Source organism: Candoia aspera, chromosome 2 (assembly GCF_035149785.1).
Source record: "Candoia aspera isolate rCanAsp1 chromosome 2, rCanAsp1.hap2, whole genome shotgun sequence".
NCBI lineage: Eukaryota > Metazoa > Chordata > Lepidosauria > Squamata > Boidae > Candoia > Candoia aspera.
In genome coordinates this window covers 174,303,639-174,327,647 of record NC_086154.1, presented here as the reverse complement: position 1 = coordinate 174,327,647, position 24,009 = coordinate 174,303,639, and the positions used below count along the sequence as shown (strand labels likewise).

The following is a 24,009-nucleotide window of genomic DNA, read 5'->3' as shown; positions in this document are numbered from 1 at the left end:
CATTCCAGGTAAACAAGACATTCCAAGAGCTAGGTGTTTTCTATGAACTTGGAGGGATGTGGGAAGAGATTAGACCAAAAATAAGAACTTTCATGGAAGAAAGCCAGGAGATGGATCTTGTCCGGGTCAGTATGCCGTAACCACTTTTTCTCTCAGATAACACTGGGGCCAATTTCAAAGAAGTGAGTCAGGTTTGTTTATTTTAGTATTGTGATTGGCAATTTGGCCTTGAGTGGTGATGTGCATGTCTGAGTATAGTAGCTCATTCTTTCTGACAAGCCTGCTTTGTCTGGAGCTTTCTTGCCTGTGCAGTGTGATAATATCCTGAGACAGAGAAGAAAGGTGCAGCGCTGTAGACAGTGGCTCTCCCTGCTGTGTTTCTATGAAGCGCCAGATAGGGTGATTTGTGGGGCACAATACAGGCAGATTCTGACTGGTCCGTAAATGAGGCTATTCTGCAGGCTATTCTGAATGAAGTGCGTCTGCCAAGGACCTGCCAAGAAGTATGCAAAATGAGGGGTATTCAGGCTTCACATTCTGTTATGCTGAGCGTACCTGTAAACACATTTCACTAGAGAAGGGGGCCATCAAATATCACTTCCCAAGCTGTAAGGCAGGCAACGGGCCCAGGCCTCCTTTGCACTCCCCAACTTCCCTAACTTGAGGACATTTAATTAGCTATCGGGGATCATAAGAGTAAATAATGTTAAGCTTCACTCCTTGGATACTACCAGAAGGTTTTCATTCCATTTCATCTTCATAAGTGGTCCTGTTTGGTATTGGAGAGCCAGCATTTTCTAATGGCTGGACATTGACTTGGGGTCTTGGGTTCGTATTTCTTCCCTGTGTGAAGCTTTCTGGGAAAAGAGAAAAAAAAATAACTCTTTGGGGTTTATAAAAGGCACATGTTTCTGATTAAAATTCCTTCCCAAGAGTCTAGGCATATATGTAAGACAGACAGACAATGTAATGGCTTTGTTTAATTCACTGCTTGTGACACTGCTTGGAAAGTGCCAAGTTGCCATGCTTCTCCTGGCCAACGTTGGACTAGAAACCTTGCAGGCAGTGATTCAAGGACATAGTGTAAGATCCAAGCCCTATTTATAGTCAAGGGAAGGGTCAGCTTTTGTGTTCTTTCTCCTGCCTGTGTCATGTAATGGGGTGAGTGCTTCACATTTTGGGGGGGAAGAGCAGTTACCACCTGTGCCCTGGTTTTGTAACTAAGTCTGGTCTTAGATCTCACCTTCACACTGGTTGAGGAAGACAAGCCTGGAGAAAAAGGCATTTACACAGACTCTAAAAAGGAAAAGAAGTGAGACGAACCCACACAAATGAGAAGAACACTGTGCTATTGGCCGAACACAGGCAGCATTTTCAGGAAATGCATCTCTGCGGCCACCTCTTTCCACAGAGAATTGAGAGTTACACAAATGTCGGTTGAGGGTGTGGGAAAGATGTTCAGGCTGTGGCATCCTCTCATAACAGGATGTTGATTTAGGGTTCACTGGAACATCAAGTGTACCCTAAAGGTATGCTTTGGACAAGAGGCAGGGCAGATTTTCTGGTGGATAACCTTTTCCTCTCACTGGGTACTGTCTGTTGTTTTCCTCTTCTGTCCGTTTTCCCAGCCCTGTTCAGCTTGACAGGGAAGACAAATGGGCATCACCACATGCCGTGGCTCCTCACACATTTTAACTGGGGGAGGGAGATGAAGTGTTGTCTCTGAGGGCTCACTGTGCAGCCTGTAGTAAAAAAAAAAGTGCTTTATTCCAAGATTCTTGCTTCTTTAAGGCAGCCTTTCTCAACCTTTTGACCCTGGAGGAACCCTTGAAATATCTTTCAGGCTGCGGGGAACCCCTGCACATTCAGGCTCAAATATAGGCCAGAAGTTACAAAACGATTATATTTGTTTCATGGGTAGGCCTGTGTATATGCATTAACTGTGTTCTTAAACTAAAAATAAAGAATGAAACTTACCTCTTGAATGTGAAGTTGCCTGAATTTGAAATACTTTTTAAAATAAAACATGATCTCCTAGGGAACCGCTAGTGACCTCTCGTGGAACCCCGGGGCTCCACAGAACCCTGGTTGTCTCAACCCTGCTTTAAGGGATGCACAATCGAATCATTAAACAAAAGAAAATTCAGAAGCCATAACATACAAGAAATCAAATAAGGCACAGAACAAAACCTAGGACAGGGAAAAATCACCTAGTCACAGAAAGCTGCAATCTGATAACATAAAAAAGGAAAATACCCCTAAACTGTAAAAAAAAAAAAGCTGTTTATCATAACATTGCAATGGGGTTAAAAGGATGAAGATGGTATTGAAAAACCTTGGAAAAAACAGATACACATTTGGGTGGATACCTACTAGCTCTCTCTCCTGATGGGAAGCTTTCAACAGTGGGAAGAGGCTGTAATCATAAACTGTGTATTGATGAAATGATGTCCTGTGTCAGACAATGAACAAGAGCAGAAAATCAGCACATATATATTGTCCCATATGGCATTATCCGGAAATTATTTCATCAGGAAGTAGCTGTCATGAAAAATTATATTCTAAGCTAGGTAATTGTCATTTTGCTGATTTATAATGACCTTTCGAATCTGCGGGCTTAGGTAAATCCCTGCCTAACCGTAGGACCGGCCCTGTAGAGATGTCTTTCTTGGCTACTGACTTTATCATTGGTTGACTATGATTCATTACCAGGAAATTCCCATCCATGTGAGCCCTTTTATACAAAGCACCCATGCATTATATAAACAGAGATTGCAGATCTATAAAGAGGGTTTTAATCAAGCAGAACCTGCTTAGAACCTACTTGGCATACTTTTCTTTATTTCTTTTTCACTTTCTCATTACTTTTCTCAATTCTTCTTATCTTCAGTTCAACACTTGTATTGTTTTTATTCCATTGAAAATTTCTTAAATAAAACTTATTTTTTTAAAAAGTAAGAACCTACTTAGCATTAGACATCAGCCCTTTCCTCACTTGCAGTTTGGATGGGTGCCCATGGCAATCTCATAGTATTCCTGGGTCATGTGACTCTGATTTTATCTAGTTTCAAGACCAGGACATAACCTTTGGCCTTTGGTTGTCATGTCATGTTCTGGACTTAAAGTAATTGTTCCTGCTGAAAATGTCAGGGCAAAGTATGTAAAATCTATGCTGCTTCCCTGGTTATCACAGCTGGGGTAGATGTAACCAGTGGTATAATCACACCTCTTTCCCTCTAGTTACCAGCAGACACCTGCTTCTAGCAGTTGCCCTCTCTGTTAGGTTGTCTTGCTTTCTACCTTAAAAAAAAAACATCAAACAGGGTATTATTGCAGCCCCATGGCTGCAGTTATATGCAGCCCCATGGCTTTCCCAGTTCACTTGTTTTTCACTCACAATCCCTGCTAGACACCGGTACAACCCTTTGCCGGAGAAAAAAGAAACTTTTACAAAGAAATGAGGGGTAAAGTTGAGAAACCCAGAAAGGGAGAAATAAAAAGGTCCAACTGCTCAAAGGTTTCTTGTCAAAGTAAATGGCTTTCTGCAAATGCAGTCTAATCAATTCTGCCTTCCGGTCCAAAGTTCAAGTATGTGGGGCCCATGTGAAGCACCATATGCCCCTGAAGTAAAAGCAGGAAAAGGGAAAGGGAGTTGGATTTACCCAAAACTGAAACAGTGCAAAAGTGAAATGGTGTAAAAGTGAAATAGTGGCAGAATGGGTACAGCGGCCCGGCAAAGGAGGTAACAGTTTGGGGTGGGAATGGGGGGTGCTAAGGGCCTCTTGGGTTGGCATTGCCCGAGGACAGCACAGTTTGACACCAAGACATTGCAGACTTTATCCTGCTGGCATGGAATCACAATTTGACAGCAGCGCTTTTTGTTGGCACAAATAATTTGTGGTACTTGAAACCAGTCCTGAAGAAACGGCCATTGGCTGTAATTTTGTACACCATTATCTGAGAATTGAGCAGGACTTGCTTCTAAGTAAATATGGAATAATTTATTTATTTATTTATTTATTTTTCGAATTTTGTCACTGCTCATCTCACTCAGAGAGAGACTCAATGAATATTCTTAGCAGCTGTACTCCATGCACAAGGACTGAAATGGCCTGTCTGTGTGGTCCCCACTTTGTCTGAACTTTTAGCAAAGAACCCATTGAACCATTTTGGTCATGCTCAACTACAAACAGAAACAATTTCTTCCTTTTCATCAGGTTCTCCTGGTTTCAGAAATGTCTGTTTACTTTGTTCAACGCTATTTGGTTTTCTAGAGATCTTATACAAGGTTGCCACCTGGTGGAACCAGCATTGAAAGTGTGCCATGTTCTTTAACTGATGAGGGAGAGTTAAAACACACTGATTTTTATCTTATCCCATACGTTTCCTGTGATTTGTAAGGGATCCTCTGAGGGCCTAGCTCCTCAGGGGTATTCCAGATCTCCTGCATAATTTTTTTACTTGCTAGGATTCAAGATACAGTCAAGATGGCGGGTTGAAGAAAGATAGAAAGGAAACGTGTAATGATGGCAGCTGAGTTGACAAATGGTTTTCAGAGGACCTGGATTTTTCCTCAGCTCAGCTAGAAACAATTTTATTGCAGTTGGCCCCTGTGGAAATAAAGTTCTTATAAAAATACCGGAAGAAAATTAAATTACAAGCAGTTTTAATGTGTTCAGAACTTTAAAAGAAATGAAAATTCCTGTTCGGCCTCTACATGTCACCAGCCTTCCGTACCTGACCAAAATGATGGAGTGCAATTCCCATCATTTCCTGCCTACATACCCAGCAACCACACTGCCCAAAGACCTTTGATAGGCTGGGGAGAGTTGCTTTAAACATCTGTTTCACGTTACTGGGAAATGTTGATAGAAATAGCAACTTTATTCTTTTCCCCCTTATATAGGAAATGGCTATATTGTAGCTTACAGATGTTTAGATTCCCTATTCTATAACAATAAGATGGACTTTCAAGTGGAATGAATGACAATAACTTTTTTTTCCTTCCCTTTCTTCAAGGCAAGTTTAACTAATCCCCTTTGCTCTGTTGGTTCCTTGCAGACTTTGCTGAAGAGTAAGCTCCTTTGGAACCACCACTTGATGGATTCAAGCTGGACCATGGAGGAAGTTGCCTTGTTCCTAGCAAAATACCCTGAGGATGTTCACCCAGTGAATGGCTCAACTTACACCTGGAGGGATGTTTTCAATGAAACTGATCAAGCCATTATGACTATTTCCCGTTTTATGGAAGTGAGTCTCCTATTCTGGACGGAGGATTAAGGAGGCATTTTACTTTCTAAGTTTATTAGGACTATTGATTCTGAAGTAAATAGTGATTTGTAGAAGAGTAAGAAGGGAAACAGTTTCCAAAGATATGCAGGGTGAGATTTTGAACTGCGGGTTATGGTGGTAGAGTTTTTAGCCTGGAAGCCACTTGTGATCCTTTCTTATCCGTCTCTCATAGAGGGATTAAGGCTCCTGATTGGAGAATAGTTACCATGAGTGCTCTCCCAGATGAATTGTTCAAGGGACCCAAACAAGGTCCCTGGGGTTCTTTGTTGTTGTTGTTGTTATATTTTGGTTAGGAAATGTACATAAAAGGCAGCTCCACCATTCTTGACAGTATGTTAGACAACCTGGTTCTTTACAGGTGTTTTGGATTCCAGCTTCGATTATCCCTAACCATTGATCATTTTGTCTTAGTTTTATAGAAACTGCAGTCTGAAATGTCTGAAGGTTTCCTACTCTTCAAATTAAGTCCTGAAAAGTCAAATAGGACTTTTGACTAAAAAGACATACTGTAACATCAGACTCTGTTCTAGAACCACACTTTTAATTAAGGCCCTCTAAGGACCTTAAACTATCAAACCCATGGCATACAGGAAAATAAATAAAAATTCAGCCTGAATCAAAGCTAGAAAATAACTTTCTAGGCAAAAATTTGGCAACATTTTGGTTTTCCATTCCCCCCCCCCAAAATAAACTTCAGCTTCTAACCCAGTTCTTTGTTGTCATTTTAGTGTGTCAGTTTGGACAAGTTGGAAGCTGTGCCTAATGAAGTGCATCTTGTGAGCAAGTCCATGGAACTGTTGGATCGGAGACGATTCTGGGCCGCCATCACTTTCCCTGAAATTGCTCCTAAGAGTGTGAATTTGCCCCATCATGTCAAATACAAGATACGGATGGATATCGACAGCGTGGAAAGAACCAACAAAATTAAGGACAGGTGAACATCCTTTGGAGCAGCTTTGCTAAGATTCCAACTATAATCTTAGACCTGAGAACTTTAATTTACAATCAGCAATGTATTGTTGCCTGTTCTTGCAGATACTGGGATCCGGGTCCTCGAGCTGATCCTTTCGATGACATGCGCTACATCTGGGGAGGCTTCACTTACTTGCAGGATGTAATAGAGCAAGCAATCATCCGGACCTTGACAGGCTCTGAGAAGAAAACTGGCATCTATGTTCAGCAGATGCCCTACCCTTGTTATGTGGATGACATGTAAGGGACACTTTGGATGAATATCCTGTTTGTTAATATTTCTGATTCTGTCATGAGTAAGGATGGCGAGCAGGGGGCTCCCATCCAGACTGTTAAGCGCATGCGTAGCACTGAGGAATTGGGCAGCCATTCAAAGAGACACAGATCGGGACCGCCTTAACCTTTGGGTTTTATATGTCTGGGTTTTTCCCACGCTTCTTCAGTTTGTTAGGATTCCTGTCATGTACTAGCAATAAAACATTAGAGACCAGTTCCTTGTCTCAGAGTGTTTCCTGGCTGTTAGGACATCAATCCTAACAAACTCCTACTCCCATCGAAAGAGGGAGGAACAAGAAATTAAGGAGAGACATTTGGAAATGTCTTCAGAAAACCAAGAAATGCGGCTCGCCATCCTTACTCATGACAGATTCCATCTTAATGCAAAATAAGCCATATTTTGACAAATTTAAAATCAGACCTTATATTGGCTGGAGGAAATAATAGAATACCTGCTTTAAAAAGTTCAAAATTACAGTCCTGTGAGAGGAAGGTGCTGTAAGAAGCCTCCTTCAACCATCTCATAGGAAGCAGGTGCCTTCAAGATGGTTACAAGGATGCTTCCTAGGATAGTTTTTATTCCCTGGGTCCAAGATGACTTTAGAAACAACAGCAGCTGCCTCTGAAAGTATCCTCCCAAACTTTTTGTTTGCCTGCCGCTCCCTTTCTAGATTCTTGCGTGTCATGAGCCGGTCGATGCCCCTTTTTATGACTCTGGCGTGGATCTACTCAGTAGCGGTGATCATTAAGGGGATTGTGTATGAGAAGGAAGCCCGGCTGAAAGAGACAATGAAGATCATGGGCCTCAACAATAGCATCCTCTGGCTTAGCTGGTTCATTAGTAGCTTCATCCCCATTCTCATGAGTGCAGGGCTTCTGACATTCATCCTCAAGGTGAGATTGGCTTCACTTTTTTCCCCTCCTTTTCTTGATAGAATGTTTAATCCATGTTGTGGTTAAAAATGTTAAAAACTCTTCCCCAAACTTGCACCCTCCAAATACGGTAGACAACCATCCAACCTAATTCTCAGTCAACACAGGACAATTATGGTTAAAGATTATGGGAATAGCCCAACGTATCTGGAAGGTGCTATCCTGGAAGGTTGATGCAGGATATGAATCTACTGCCTCTGTACAGCTTCCCCATAGCCATGAAGTCATTAATTAGCTCTCATCCTCCATGTTTAATTCTTTATCCTCCATATATGATTTACTTTACACGACTGTTGTAAAGTGTGCTGAGGTAACGTATGTGAAGAGTAGGGTATATAGTGAGTAAGCATCTTGGACCAGTACCACAATGATTTGTCACTGACTATGCTGGCTGGGTCTATTGGGAACTGACATTCAGAACGTCTGAAGAGTGCCAGTTTGCCTAGCTGTGATATAGATGCTGAATATTAATTTTTAAATACTACATTTTCTTCCATACTTTCTCTTTACATGGTGAAATATTTCTATATGTAGCTAATGCTTCTGCTACTGTGTGTGTTTATTCTTACTATAATGATTAACTGCATAACCAGGAGCCTTTTTCTGGTTACAGGAGAATATATTCAGCCCATATTTGTTTCTGTAGCATAGTCTGTGACTTTAAAAGAAGGCTAAATAAATTTCTGCTAGGTCAGCTGAGAGAACCCATCATTCCTATGCCAGTATGTATGTATGTATGTATGTATGTATGTGTGTATATATATGTTTGTTTGTTTTTGTGTATTTTTTTTACAAAATTCCAGATTGCTATTGTACTTTAATTATCCTGTGGTGTTCACTCATTTTCATATTTTACAACCATCCAGGAGAAATTATTCCAATACTGAATTAATGCTTAATATTTTCCATGCTTTGATACAGCTATACTGAAAATGTAGAGAAGGAAGGGAAGGGAAAATACTGCCTGGTGAATGTACTGGTGGGGGCTCATACCGCCCAAGTATTCACTAGTCAGAGTTGAGTTTTAACGTAACGTTTGCTCTGGAGAAAGTCCTCAGCACATCTCACATTTATTTTTACCGTGACCTCAGAGGGTGGAATTACCCAAAGACACTTCAGGCCCATCAGTGGCCTGCAGACTAAATTTTAAAAATCATTGACTATGCCATAGATATCTAGTCAAGGGAAGGTAAGCTAAAATGGGGAGTGAGAACATATATTCTTCTTCCACAAGCAAACAGTTTTATTCCTGATCAGTTTAACTGTGGGACAACAAGATGAGTATGTGGGCTAAAGCAGCCTCCCCCCTGAATGTCCTTCAGGATGATTTGGGATTACATCTCTCAGAGTTCCTAACCAGCATTATCAAAATACATTCTGATTGGTAAGTGTGGGGTTGTAGTCCCAAAGCATATGGGGCCCCCAGGTTGGGGGCCTTGAGCTAAGTACGGTTTTGTATATGGGAATCCCATGTTTTCCAAATGTGAAAGATCCCAGGATTGGCCTTGGCTAAGACACTAGCTGAATTCACACATAACAGCAAGTCAGAACCAAACAGATCATATTATGGCTCAGTGTAGGATCAAGCATGCCTCACAAAGTTTTATGCAACAAAACATTTCTCTGAATTCTTAGAACATGAGAATAAAAAGGATAGCCAGTAACAGATCAGCATAGAGATCTAGGTTGTTTGTTGGAGAACATGGCTGTTGCAAGGTCACTATGCTTTTTCACCCATTCCCTGGGGGCAAACTGAACTTGGATACTGAAAGTATTCTGGACAAAGATCTGCAGCTGGTTTTAGTAGTTGTATGTTTATGGTACAGTGTTTGGTGCAACACAAGCATATTCCTTCTGGCTCTTCTTTTTATGCAGAAAGGAAACTTGCTGCCCTACAGTGACCCCAGCATGGTTTTCATCTTCCTGTCTCTCTTTGGTGTAGTGACCATCACACAATGCTTCCTCATCAGCACCTTCTTCTCCAGGGCCAACATAGCAGCTGCTTGTGGAGGGATTATCTATTTTACTCTTTACTTGCCTTATGTCTTATGTGTTGCCTGGCAAAAGCAGATCGGCTTCTCTCTCAGAGTGTTTGCGGTGAGTATTGGCACTTAGCCGGCAGACCTTTTTATTGTGTGTTAAGCAGATGAATCCAAAACACCTGTAAAGAACCATCATTATGCAACTTGGATGGAAAATTTTAGCTAGGTACATCTGGAAGGCACCAGGATGGGAGGGCTGTAATTGAGGAGATTTTTTCTGAGTTTTGTTTTTAAACTGATTCCTTAAATCTATAACCAGTGTGTAACAAAATCTAAGTTGTATTTCAGCTATTGGTAAAGTTTTCAAATCCACCAAGTTCTATGGCTTTCCAATGGACATTAATCAAATTGGCTGATCCCTGAGTGGAAATGGGAGTCATACATTTACTGCCCTTTGCATGGAAAACAATTTTCTGTGAAACCTTCCCACCCTCCTCAGGACATGGGGCTTCAAGATGACATGATTGCAGCAAACACATAAAGAATCATGTTTCTTTTGAATGATTACCACCTTTGGGCAAATATATACTAAATCAACCATGGGGAGTGACTGAAGTACCAACCTGCATCATCTTTTACCTTGGGTCCCTTTTGTTTAGTGTATGTAACAGTGGCTGGTTTAATCCGATCCACTGGCTTTTCTTACATCAAAAAAGTAACTAGTGAAAATAATAAGAGTACTTATTGGCCGTCTTTCTTCACCAGAGCCTACTTTCTCCTGTTGCCTTTGGGTTTGGCTGCGAGTACATTTCTCTGTTTGAAGAAGAGGGGATTGGGTTGCAGTGGGACAATTTCTTTGAAAGCCCTGTGAAAGAAGACAGCTTCAACGTGACGGTATCTGTGTACATGATGGTGCTGGATAGCTTGTTATATGGCATTATGACTTGGTACATTGAGTCTGTTTTCCCAGGTGAGGATCCTCCTCCTCCTCCTCTTCTTCTTGCCCTGTTAGTTTCTAGAGCCCCATCTTCTTCTCCCAGTAAAGCCATTTGCCAGTTTGGGATGTTGTTTCCCAGAAAGTTCTCCAACTTTCAGTTTTGTGAGACAATTTACCAAGTTGACCCAAGAGTGTTGTGGCCTCATAGCAGCATGGTAGTGAGCCAGCAACCTGCCCCCTCATCCTCATTTCTATCTCTACTCTCCAGTTTTCACAAGGAAAAAGCCCCTGTGCTGTGGAGGATGGGAGCATAGTTGCTCTCTGCATGAGGAGGAAACAGAAAAACTGTGGCAAGGAACAAAAGCATCTTGACTCTTGCAGGAAATGGGTGTGTGGGTTGACCTGAGGAACCAGGAGGCATGATCAGAGGAGAATTCCCACCATGGGAATTCCCCTTTCTGTAGCTCCAGCATAAATACTGCAATACTGACTACATAGCATTTCCTCTGGAGCAGCATCTGAAATCCAGACTAATTGGCTCAGTTGCAGAAATGGTTCCAAAGACTTCAAGCATTGTGGGGAACACTGGTGCAGGATGCTGTTTCCAGATAGGAACAACCCCTAGATATGGAAAGGCTGCATAAGTCTGCATTCCTATGTATAAACCATTATTTGTGTGATTATTCAGAGTTGAATGTGCAAAAACTAGAGGCTCTAAATTTACAACCAGATTTCTCAAATCTTAAAGGATTTTACAATCAGTTCAGTGAATATAATCATTTTTGGAGAGAGAGAGAGAGAGAGACCATTGTTACATGCTACTTTCAATGTTGCCTGCTGGATATATTTCTAGAGAAGTTAATGTCAGGCATTCAGAGTTTTACTAAATTGGTCTTATTTTCAAATATGGAGATTCAAAGAACCCCAGTATATCATCCAATCTGCATTTTAATAAATGGAGATTTAAAACCCAGTTCAGCCATTTGAAAAGCACCGTTGCACATCTCAAATGCTGTGACTGATTCTTCTGTTTCACGGCAAATACTTTGTTTTCTGTGTAGGTCAGTATGGCATTCCCAGACCTTGGTACTTCCCCTTTATGAAATCCTATTGGTTTGGTGAAAAAACTGGAGGACAGTGGCTCCCTTCTCGTGCTGCAGGGTCCTCTGAAAGTAAGTGACTCATTTGCAATCTTAGCTCATCATGGAAAAAAGAAGCCTGCTGAAATAAGGAAGAGGGATAGTTATGGAATAATATTGGGATTTCTTGTAATTCAGAAAGATTGGATTAGATGGATCATGGGCTAATCCTGCAAAAACATGGCTGGACCTTAAGCTGTAGTGTTGGTGTGAAAACAAACCTAACCAAGGTTTGTTCAGAAGCAGCAGGAAGTTTGACGTACCTTGAATCAAACCTAGGTCAAATAATTCTCCTCATGTAATTTTTTGATGGAAATCTTCTGGCAGTTCATAGTTCATACTTCTGGCTGGGGTCAGTTAGATTTCCAATACCCATATTCCCTGGGATTCATAAAGTGGCTGCATCTACATCATATCCCAATTTGCCCTATGGTCCCCATTACTACTGCTACCCAGCTTTTTGCACTTTTGCAAAAAAAAATATCTGATTGCTTGCTTAATTGAGTTTCCTTCCCCTTTTTATAGTTTGTATGGAAGAAGAGCCAAGCCATCTTCCCCTTGGTGTCTCCATTGAGAACCTGGTGAAGGTTTACCGTGATGGCAAGAAGCTGGCTATAGATGGCCTTACACTGAATTTCTATGAAGGGCAAATTACCTCCTTCTTAGGGCACAATGGAGCAGGAAAAACTACCACAATGTAAGAGGCAATTTTGTTAAAGAGGAAGAAACAACTTCCTAATACATGTTTGTCATTTTGGAACCTAACTCCTTCTCTGTTGTGTTTAGGTCCATTTTGACTGGTTTATTCCCCCCAACATCAGGCACAGCCTTCATCCTGGGTAAAGATATCTGTTCTGAACTCAACACTATCCGGAAGAATCTAGGTGTTTGTCCTCAACACAATGTCCTGTTTGATGAGTGAGTCACGTTGCCAATCACAGTTCCCTTGTATCTACTCATTTCTTTCATCCTTAGGAAAATGCACAGGGGTATGATGGATGGTGGTGGTGGGGAGAGAGTATATATGTCTGAATTTGAACTGCATCTCTGTTAATGTTGGCCAGTCCACCCATGTCCTATAGGATGTATTGCCTTGCTTCAAAAATGTCCTCAAATTCTTGACTGCTTCAGAAAAACATGATGGAATGTTTAGGTCTGAACTGCACTAAATAGAAAACTTACCAGAATCACATTTTTCAAATAGGACAGTTGTTGTGACACTGTAAACCAAGAGATGGCTTTCCATCAAACCAGCAGCATGCTCAGATTATTTCTATTGGCTGCTTCCACAACTGGGTACGGCCAGTAAATCATGGGTAGCTCCATCCATAGTATGTTTATTGTTTTCTGTAAATCTTGCTTATAACTTTTGGAAGAAACTAGAAGGGAAAAGGCAAAGCTAAACATTGGCTTCTATCCCTGGTTTATTTTGAGAGGAACAACCCTCCAGCCCTGATTCATGCTGCATGTTATACAATTACCAGATATTGCAGTCCATGGATTATTAGATGTATCTGCTTGTAGGGAATGACAGCAGGCAAGATTAATGTGTTGATAAACCATAATTTGGCTTTCTTTGTTGTGTCAACCCAATGTGCTCCCTGTAAATAGAAGTACTGCCCACCGATGCATGGTAAGTAAAGGGCAGGAATAATGATGTTTTCCCCAGCAGAGAATTTTATGCAAGAACCAATTTATATTTACAAGAGCCTCTTGTTCTCATTTGCTGACTGGGTAGCTAAAATGAGATTGTTGACAACTTTCTTCAGACACTCTGGCTCCCCCTGATATTCAAAGGTTGTGAGCCGGGCCCCCAAGTTTGCGTAAAATCAGCTTGCATTTGGAAAACAGAAACAACAGTTTCCTTTTCTTTTTTTCCCCCTAAACTGCCGAGGTGTGCTTCCCATGCATCTTTGAGTTGTGTCCACAAACATTTGGCTTAAGACCTTGTATAAGAACAAAAATTCCTTTTGCTGTTTTACTTGGTCCTTGGCTTAAAAATTTGCTTCATTACCGGCGAGCAAGAATAGGATTGTTTGCTGTACATAATCTTGCGTAAGATTATAGCCTATTTTACAACTTGTGAGCCACTGACATTGCCAGCCATGCCTGGCCTTCTGTAACCAACTGCGCTCTTCCTAAACCCTTGTTTGCTCCCCTGCCTGGGACTGGAGAAACCACAGACTTGTCAAACTCCTGATAGATTAGACCACAGGGTTGTTGGATGTTGTGTAGCTTGGTGCATCCCAGGTGCTGTAGACCCCAGAGCAAAACTAAGCTTTTTGATGAATCAGCTTTGGGTGATTTGTTGTTGTGAATTTAAGCACAAGAATGGTAGCCAAGAAAGAAGGGGGGCTATCTAACATTCACTTGCTCTTCTAATTGCCTTTCTATTCAGAATGATTGGCCAGTCAATTGCTTTGCCACTTTTGGTGGATGGGGAGAGAATCCCTTGTTTGGGACTAGGTTTTGAGTAGAAAAATAGCTTGAAGGGGAAATAATTATGGAACTATTGCTGGTGCCATCTATCCTTGGACCCCGCTCCCCCCAAAAAGATTGGGGTCCTCTGTGGCCAATTCTGTTTTCAAAAATAAATGGTTGCATTTTCCATGCAGAAAACCCCAGTACTTTCACTTTTAGACTTGCTTTTAGCCTAGAGAGGAGGAAGGAAAATGGTACTTCCATTTGAATGATCAGGTAGCAGGTGTTGGCACTGATTGGAATAAGCTGGTCTGAAAACACACCATGCCCTCCTAATTCTCCATCAGGGTATCCTTCAGATGTGTTGTGCCCAGGTTGATAGGTCTTCTGGGAGCTGCAGCCGAATGCATCTGAAAAGTATCTGTCTGAGACAGGATAAAATAAACAATAGTAGTGTAGATAAGAAATAGTATGATCAGCTGTAAGAAACCTTCCTTAATGTTTGTGTATCTAGCCTGTTGTCATTTCCCCACTAATGACTTACAAGGTCTTCTGAAACATCTAGTCATCATGATGCCAAGACAACAATAACGAGGACAGATTTCATATCATATCAGCTATGGCTGGGTACAAAACTGTAAGTCACTAGTGGGAAAATGGCCTATGTTGGGCTTAGCCTCAATTTTAAAAATAGATGATCAGAAACAAACAATACATATATAATGTATTGCTTCTCATCCATTTCTCCCTTTTGCCTAGGCTGACAGTGGAAGAACACATTTGGTTTTATGCACGCCTGAAGGGGCTGTCAGAAAAGTTGGTGAAAAAGGAAATGGAACAAATGGCTATAGATGTTGGCTTGCCTCACAAACTCAGATCTAAGACAAGTAAACTCTCTGGTAAATTGCTGTTAATCAGTTATTTAGTGTTGCTCATCTTATCTGTACACCTGTAGACAATAAGATGTTAAAAGTTCCCAGGGTCGATAAATCATTGCTCTTTTGCTGTAAGCTACAAGAAGACTTTCTAAACTCTTGAAAGTTATTGTATAATTTTGGGCACAACATTCTATCTATTATATGTGGTAGATGGTGGCTTTGTTTGAAGAAAAAAGAAATGGAGAAGAAAATGGGAAGAAAAAAGATATGGAGGGTGGTACTCAGTTGAGTAGCAAACATGAAGATTCCTCCTGGATAGTCAGAAAAATTGGAGAAGAAAGTTTGCTGTATTTCTTTTAATTTGATTCCTAAAGGCATGGGACGTGTCCTTTCTCAAATAAGGTTTTACATAATGATTGGTGATGATGTAGTCCAGCTCATCTGGAGGACACTTAGTTAGGGAAGGCTATTTCAGTCCTACATGCCCAGCCACTTGCTTACCCATTGGAATATATTCACATAAGTGTATATATAGTAGTTCTGCAGATATCCCCAGAGAGCCTAAATCTGTCCAAATTTGCCTCCTAGGTGGCATGCAGAGAAAACTTTCAGTAGCTCTGGCCTTTGTAGGTGGTTCCAAAGTTGTCATTCTTGATGAGCCAACAGCTGGGGTTGATCCGTATTCTCGAAGAGGGATCTGGGAGTTGCTCTTGAAATATCGACAAGGTACTCATTCTTTCATCTTGTGGACCAATGAAACTCTGCATGCTTATACTGGGTGATGATTGTCAGAAGCAGAATTTTCAGGTAGAAAAGAGCTGTGGTTTACTGGCAGAGCACCTACTTCGCATGCAGAAGATTCCTAATTCAATTCCTTTTATCACCACTTGGAGCTAGGAAAGACTCCTAGCTGAAACCCCAGAAAGCAATTGCTAGCTAATGCATATAGTATTAAGCTTGCTTATATAGTGATCTGATTCTATATAATTTAGTTGCATATTATGTATTTTTGTTTGCCTTCTTTGTGAGCAAGAATGAAACACATAATTACATGCAATAAGAAGACCACTATTTTCATGCAATATTGCACTTACACAACTATAGCTGAATTCTCAAGGTATGTTTGCCAAAGATTTTCTTTGCAGGAGAAGATTGAGCAGACAAAGATGACTTAGACCAAGTCTAAGCTGGCTCTCCAAGATCTTTCAGCTGAAGCCTTCCTAGTCTTGCTAACGTTTTGCCTAGAACAACTACCTATCACTACCAGTTTTCCAATGTTTCAGCTTAAGATGTCTCCCAGTTCAGCTATCTGCAGTCTTTTAAACTAGAGATGCTAAGGATTGAAGGTGGGACTTTCTGCATGCTACTTGTGTTCTCTTCCACTGAGCCATGGCCCTTCCTCATGAGGTGGTGTTTGAGTAGGCCATGACCTTCCTGTTGACCCTTCAATGATTTCTAAAGTTGTGCATAGGGGAAAGAACTTGCTGCTACTAATAACATTTCTGTGCTTTAATTAAGGGGCAATCATAAAGTTGGCATCAGATTTCAGCCAGTTAGAATGGCAGACCTTGAAGCTCTATATCTTCTTGCAATGTTTTTTTTAAAAAACATCCACAAGTCTCTTCAGATAAGCTTGGGACCATGGCTGTGAGGGAAAGCTAACTTGTTCCTGTTTCCCTGGTGTTCATTTGCCATCTCAGATCTGCTGTTTGCCCTTGTAGGGAAAACAGAAATAGCATGATCACCAAGCTTCCCCACTATGTGTGTGTTTCTTTTGGATTGTAGGTCGCACTATCATTCTCTCCACACATCACATGGATGAGGCAGACATCCTTGGAGACCGAATTGCCATCATATCTCATGGCAAACTTTGTTGTGTTGGCTCTTCATTATTCCTGAAGAACCAGCTGGGCACAGGATACTACCTGACCTTAGTCAAGAAGGATGTGGATTCCTCACTCAGCTCCTGTAGAAACAGCAGCAGTACAATATCTTACCTGAAAAAGGTATGGGTTGTTGCCAGTACTCTCTAAAACAATCTAAATAGATGGGGCTTGTAGTAGTAACCTCTTTCTTGATGGCCATAGTCATACAGAGTGTTCAGGAGCACAGTGGCATAATCTAAAGACATAGCAACATTCCTTTCATTTCATATGCCTGCCTTTGTTGCTGTTGTATTAGAGTTGCAGCGTTCTTAAAATGTACTTCACCTTGACTTACCTGGCTGAAAGATCTTTTGATCACCCTTTCTTTTGTAACTAGGATGACAGTGCTTCTCAGAGTAGTTCTGACGCAGGCCTTGGTAGTGACCATGAAAGTGACACCCCAACAATAGGTAAGGTTATTTTCTTGTGTACTGGCCTTGTGTACTTGATTTTGCCAGTGTGACTTCTTAGTCCCCAATGTAGTATTTTGATAGGCTTTTGATATTAATTTTCCTGGAATTTTAAAAAACAGCCCAAAGTCTGCAGCACTAATAAATAGATTATTAATCTGAGCATGGAGGTTTAGAAACCGGCCTTTGCTTCTGGCAGTTGCCTCTTCTTGATGGGCTTTTGTTGTTGGTTAGTGTGGTGTTGGGACTCTTGTCTCCCCCTGCATCCCATAACACCTGTTCTTCTAAAGAGGCCTTCATCCCCTAGAACAGATTTGGGAAGAACATAGGTAGCTCCCCCTATCCCCATGGCACAGGTGGGCTTCCTCTGCTAGTTGAGAATTCTTCCATGGAATGATGAAGCCCTTCTATTCATGGAAATCAAAGTCTGCATCTCACTTTCTATTGTGAATTCAGTTACCTTGCAATGAGTAAGAAATTGTAATCTTATATTGGTTCAACTCCCTGAGAAACAGGCACTTTGGTCTTTAGCAATATCAGATATGAAAAGATTATATTTACTTGGCACAACATGAAGCAACATCATCATCAGCAGAATCTGATGACAGCTCGCATTCTTCTAGATGTATCTGCAATTTCTAATCTGATTATGAAGCATGTCCCTGAAGCAAGGCTGGTGGAGGACATTGGCCACGAGTTAACTTACATTTTGCCATATGAAGCTGCCCGAGAAGGAGCTTTTGTGGAGCTGTTTCATGAGATTGATGACCGCATCTCTGATCTGGGCATTTCCAGCTATGGCATTTCTGAGACTACCTTGGAAGAGGTATGTGAACCATGTAGATTATGGAAGAAACAGCAGCAATTCTGAAATCAGGTGCCATGGCCCATAGCTCAGTTTGCTCCCAGGGGGTTGTGACTAAAATGCCTTCTTGCACTTGGCAATGGAATATGCTTCCAAAGTGTAACAACACACATTCCCACAAAGTGAATCACAGTGTTTCAAAACTGTATAAAAGTAGTGGCTTTTTTGGTGGGTTAGACCTTGAAAAACTCAGAATTTTGTGCTGCATATGCTTCCAAAGTGTAACAACACACATTCCCACAAAGTGAATCACAGTGTTTCAAAACTGTATAAAAGTAGTGGCTTTTTTGGTGGGTTAGACCTTGAAAAACTCAGAATTTTGTGCTGCACATGGGATCTAACTGTCCAATGCTATGAACTGCAGTCAGAGAAGATAGAATATTCAGATGTCTCTGGTGAGATGCAAATGATGGTAGGAACTTCATCTCTACTGATATTACTGTGAGCTATGCTAATAAAAATTCTCAACAATTCTGCCTCTGAATTTTACTTGCTCTTATTAGGGCATCCATGCATGGTGGTACAGGCCTAAACAGAACCACCATCTGTGAGGTTGGCAAAATCTAATCATTCCCTCCAGCTTTCTTTGGGAAAACACTGCCCTCCCTCAGCATCTCTGCAGGGATCTTTTAAAAAATTGGGTCACCCTAACCTTAACCTTAACACTAAACCAGCACTCCCTGGAAATGTCATAGATTAAAACAGGAACCCTTCTAAGAAATATGTGTTCTGCCACTCAATGATAGCTTATCCTGGCTTTTTTAAAACATGGTTTCCCCTCTCCCCACACTGAGCTTGAATTCTCTCCCATGAGACCTACAGTATATCTTGGGGTCTTTTCTCTCTTGTACTTAACCACACCATAAGCCTTCCCCGCTTCACCTTTTCTTTGCCATGTCACCATGACATTGCCTTCATCCCCTTCTCCATTCATGAGTGAGACAGGTTAAGTCATCTTTATCTGTAGGAGTGTTAATGTAGCCTCCTCCTCATTTCATCAATCCAAAGGCAGTTTCAAAGTGTGTAAACCTGTTAGAATTGTAACTGTAGTGATTTGAAATGGGGGCGATAGAAGCAAGATAGGGATGGATTGGCAATAGAGACAATGGATGGGGGAAGACTCAAGGATGGGGAGAGAAAACCAACTCAGCTGTGGGGAGAGGGCCTTAACAAGAAAGAACAGGGAAAATACTTCTTAAAAATCCTGCTTTGTTACACTTTTACTCCTGCCAAAAGTTTTTTATGTAGTTTTTGGCAAGAATAATATTTTAAAATGTTCTAAAATATGCAACAATGATTGTCAGCCTTTCTTTAAGATAGTAATTTTTAAATTACTATCTTAAAGAAAGGCTGACAATTATTATTGCATATTTTGAGTAGCATCAGAAAGAGAGTTCATGGAAACAAAAGAGAAGAAAGGCCTTAGCAGAGCATGTTCAACAACCCCAACTGGAGAGGGGAAACCTCCTACTGAATAGGTCCTATTTCTGGATAATCTTTCCCTGGTCAATCATAAAGCATTTGATTCCTGGCTGAAGTGTTAATATGGGAGACATTTCATCATACCATTCTCTTGACTTTATAAAGTTGGAACACACTTGCTTTAACTGGTATTATTTATTATTATTAGATTTATTTTGTACAAGTCAAGATGGTGTAGATCAGTTTCTCAACCTTGGCAACTTTAAGATGTATGGACTTCAACATGCTGGCTGAGGAATTCTGGGAATTGAACTCCACATATCTTAAAGTTGCCAAGGTTGAGAAATGCTGCTATTTTATTTATTTATTTTTCAAATTTCTGTCACCGCCCATCTCCCCCAACGGATTTCCCTCACCACAACCACCCTGTGAGGTGGGTTAGGTTAAGAGTGAGTAACTGGCCCACAGTCATCCTGCTGGCTTTCATGCCTAAGGGTGGCCTAGAACTCACAGTCTCCTGGTGCAGCACCTTAACCACTACATCAAATGGGCACACTGAGGTGGCCCATGCAGTTTATGCTCTTTTGAAGCAGAGGCATATTAGAGAGCCTTGAAGATAGATCCTGCAATATAGCTTCCGTAGAATAAAGAAGCATACCTTACAGTCAGCACTTGTGTCTTTCAGATTTTTCTCAAAGTGGCAGAGGATAACGGTGTGGATGCAGAGACTTCCGGTAAAGATATAAAGATTGTTTATTGCTGTATTTCTCAGGTCTATTAAGATATTACACAGCCCTAAAATCAGGATGGTTGTACATTAAGTATTCCTTCCATGTGGCAGCCCTTGATGTGCAGCCCTTGTGTTTGAAATCTATGGGGCAAGAAAGGTTTATGCCAGCAATGGGGGCTTCCAGAAAGATGTGTCAGTAATAAAGTGATTCGTAATGTGATTGGACTGATATGTGTCACCATCTTTCAAATGTTGCAGCCTCCATAGGAAAGCATTTTTGTGTGCTAAAAGCTGATAACATTTGTGAGTCTGTTGAGAAGATTCACAAGCCCTAGAATTAAAGAACCATGAGATGAAATCACCCAGCAAATGTTGATGAGACTGGCCTTTGGGTGCCCAATTCTGAACAAAACTTGCAGCCACCTCACTGTGCTTCTACTCCATTGCCCTTTCTACTAAGAAATGATGTGTCACTTCCTTGAAGCAGCTTCTACTTTTTTTTCTGGGAAACTCCTGGCTGGACAGGACTCTTAAAAATTAAAGGAAAACAGAGCAAAAAACATGCAGTTGCAATAATTTTGTCTACAATTTTGATAGAAAATGAACTTTTCTTTTCAGATGGCACATTACCCGCTAGAAGAAACCGAGTCTTTGGAGACCGGCAAAGCTGCCTTCGTCCATTCACAGAAGACGATGCTTTTGATCCCAATGATTCTGACGTAGATCCAGGTAGAGTGGAAAGCTTCTATGTTTGTCTGCATTTACTACAGCGTGAGACAAAAAGTATGTTTTAAATATAACTGATGATCAGTTAAGGGGCTGATGTCCAGCTGTGCTGTGCATGATTTGTGGATCATATTTCAAATAAAGACTTTGAGGTTCATGGATGAGCCACTGTAATTCAGTGGAGTATCACCTCCCAACACATACATTTTGGGAAGAACTTTGATGAACTTCATGCATGCACCCAAAACTAGTTGTGCATAACTTGAAGCACAAGAAATACAAGTGCTCCCCCAGATTGACACCCGATTTAATTTACAGGTAGTCTCCTCACTTAATGCCCCTAATTGGGACTGGAATTTCTTTCGTTAAGCAAAGCAGTCATTAGGCAATACATTGCGTGACTGCACTGCTTAGCGACAGCAGTCCCGGTAGTCCCGGTTGTGGTCATTAGGTGAGGACCTCACACTTCTCCTGCCCTGCCACGCTTGCTTCCACTCCAGCTTCCTCCACTCACCTGTCTGCCCCCCATCTCTGCCCTTTTGGCTGTCCTGCACTCTGCCACCTACCTCCGGCCGACCTTCACTGTCTTCTTCCTCCTACTGCCGACAAGGTGTGCCTGGCCAAGGCAGCTGCTGGCCCTTTGCAAGCCTTGAGTATGTGCAGATACACTGTATTTACTACTAAGCCTACCTTGATGCAACCTACAAAGTGGCACTGGATAATTCAGTGACATGCATGTCTGTGTGGGAATCAGCATTTGCTAAAATAAGCTAATGACAGGACACTGGAAAATCGCTAGCTGATTGTAGAAAGGACAGCCAGGAGCAGTTCCCCAAGCACTGGAAGCTCCTAACTTCAAGTTCAGCATTAAAGAAATGCAGTTGCCAGGCTGCTGTTTCAGGCACGTGATTTCCTTTCGACAGCTGCTTCTCTAGCTCCAGCATGGCTTCGAGCCTCTCTTTTACAAATTTCCCTGTTACTCCAAGAAGTTTGAGCGGGAAATGTATCTACTGTGGGGATGGAAAATTTACCAGCTCTACCAGAGCTAAGAACCCTACCAGATATTCCTGATCTGCAACTCCTAGCCTCTTTAATCATTGTTCATGCTAGCTGGAGTTCTTGGGGTAGTGCGGCTACGTCTAGTGAACCATACAGTTCTCCTTATCCTAAGTTGGAGACCTGTCCTGCCCCACCCAGAGAATCTCTTCGTTTTCACCAGAGGAAAGGTTTCAAGGCTCTAAGCAAATGCTTCCTTAAAGAAGGCATCCTACCTAGAAGTTGTTTGGCTCAGGGGAAATAGATGAAAGTCTCACTGACTTCCAACTCTTTGCTTGCAGAATCTCGGGAAACTGACCTTCTGAGTGGGATGGATGGCAAAGGATCCAGTCAGATGAAGGGCTGGAAGCTGACCCAGCAACAGTTTGTAGCTTTGCTTTGGAAGCGGCTCCTTATTGCCAAGCGCAGCAGGAAGGGCATTTTTGCCCAGGTGAGTTGGGTTCTATCAGGGTTCAATTCTTTAGGAACTTCAAAAGCTGCCTCCCTTTCTGCTTGGTAAATCAGCTGCTTTTGACCAATTCTGTCTGGAAGCTCACTTTTCCCAACGCCAAACTGCCATGCTGGTGGTTTACACACAAGGGGTTAAAATCGGACTCCTATTCCCCACCCAACACAAATTTATATTAAACTTGTGTTAAATTTATATTTATATTAAATATAAATAAATTTATATTAAATATTGACAAGAATGCTGATTTGCAGGATGAATTACGTTTTCTGCTTTTTTTCTTCTGAATTAATCACACCAAAGTTTTGGGAATTTCAATGTGGGATGAAGTTTGAAATGTGGTTTTGGCTCTGGGGAGGCCACTGGTATGGTTGATGGTTCTTTGGAAGGATTTTCCCCACAGACCAGTGCAATTATTTGCTTTTTGTATCTGCAAGATTCGCTTCCTTTGCTGCTGAAAGGCGGTTTGACAAAGGAATCTGCAGTTCAGTTTGACATTGCTGATTAAATATTGGAAATGATGGGAACCATGTTTTTAGCATGTTGTAGAGAGCAACTTTGTTATTCTTGAAGAATTCTGTGAACATGTTCTCTCCCCTCCTCTCTGCATCGTTTCAGATTGTTCTCCCTGCCATCTTTGTTTGCATTGCTCTTGTGTTCAGTCTGATCGTTCCTCCCTTTGGAAAATATCCCAGCCTAGAATTGCAGCCATGGATGTATGATGAGCAGTACACATTTTTCAGGTAAATATTAAACCATAGATCAAGAAATCTGATGTAACCTGGACATACTGAGTGTGGTGTGCAGGCTCAAACTCACAGATTAAGTCAGATGAGATGAATATTACAAAACCAATTTAATAGCATGTTATAAGTACATCATCTATATACTACTAAAACTCTCGTGTCTCAAACCTTGTAAACTTTAACTGCGAAATGGTGCATTGTAGGGCAACAATTTTTGAACCAAAGTTAATGTTCAAAGTAGGTTAAGGTTAAGGTCGGATAAGGTACCAGGCTAGAAACTGGGAGACTGTGAGTTCTAGTCTCACCTTAGGCACAAAGGCAGCTAGGTGACCTTGGGCCAGTCCCTCTCTCTCAGCCCTGGGGAGGAGGCAATGGCAAACCACTTCTGAAAAACCTTGCCAAGAAAACTGCAGGGACTTGTCCAGGCAGTCCCTGAGAATCAAGCACAATTGAACCGATTAAAAAAACCCTTTCAAATGGGCTAATTTACAGAATGCATCCAAAATCCAGGATCCATGACTTCCATGGAATAGAAATCTGGCAAATTTTATAAAGCACTTTATGACATAAAAACTATCATAAAACATTTTATGACATAATACAAAATGTCATAAAACATTTCCTGTGGTCAACTCCTGATGTTTGACTGGGCTATATGCTTCAACATCGGCTACTTGCAAGGCAGATACATCTCTTCCTGAATTTTTAAGAACTTTTCCGGTACATTAGAAGCTCTGCCATTGTTGAAGGCATTGAGGAATCTGGTAAGAAATATCTCTGAAATGATGATCCAACGGGTCACGGGTTGTCTAGTATCATATATTTCTGGGAAATCCCACTGGAATTCTGAA

At 41.4% G+C, this 24,009-nt stretch overlaps 1 protein-coding gene across 3 annotated transcripts in view; it reads left to right on the top strand.

Moving 5' to 3' along the window:
• ABCA1 (ATP binding cassette subfamily A member 1) overlaps positions 1-24,009 on the top strand; it is a 106,708-nt gene that overhangs the window by 57,528 nt on the left and 25,171 nt on the right. For all 3 annotated transcript variants that reach the window (XM_063294919.1, XM_063294920.1, XM_063294921.1), the window contains 19 exons: positions 9-125; positions 5,062-5,250; positions 6,021-6,226; positions 6,328-6,504; positions 7,212-7,434; positions 9,349-9,570; positions 10,221-10,425; positions 11,454-11,564; positions 12,057-12,228; positions 12,318-12,449; positions 14,712-14,851; positions 15,419-15,556; positions 16,616-16,836; positions 17,093-17,165; positions 17,789-17,991; positions 20,138-20,186; positions 20,801-20,911; positions 22,246-22,394; positions 23,031-23,155. In XM_063294919.1, coding sequence (XP_063150989.1) covers positions 9-125; positions 5,062-5,250; positions 6,021-6,226; positions 6,328-6,504; positions 7,212-7,434; positions 9,349-9,570; positions 10,221-10,425; positions 11,454-11,564; positions 12,057-12,228; positions 12,318-12,449; positions 14,712-14,851; positions 15,419-15,556; positions 16,616-16,836; positions 17,093-17,165; positions 17,789-17,991; positions 20,138-20,186; positions 20,801-20,911; positions 22,246-22,394; positions 23,031-23,155 — 2,963 coding nt within the window. The remainder of the gene's footprint in view (positions 1-8; positions 126-5,061; positions 5,251-6,020; positions 6,227-6,327; positions 6,505-7,211; positions 7,435-9,348; positions 9,571-10,220; positions 10,426-11,453; positions 11,565-12,056; positions 12,229-12,317; positions 12,450-14,711; positions 14,852-15,418; positions 15,557-16,615; positions 16,837-17,092; positions 17,166-17,788; positions 17,992-20,137; positions 20,187-20,800; positions 20,912-22,245; positions 22,395-23,030; positions 23,156-24,009) is intronic.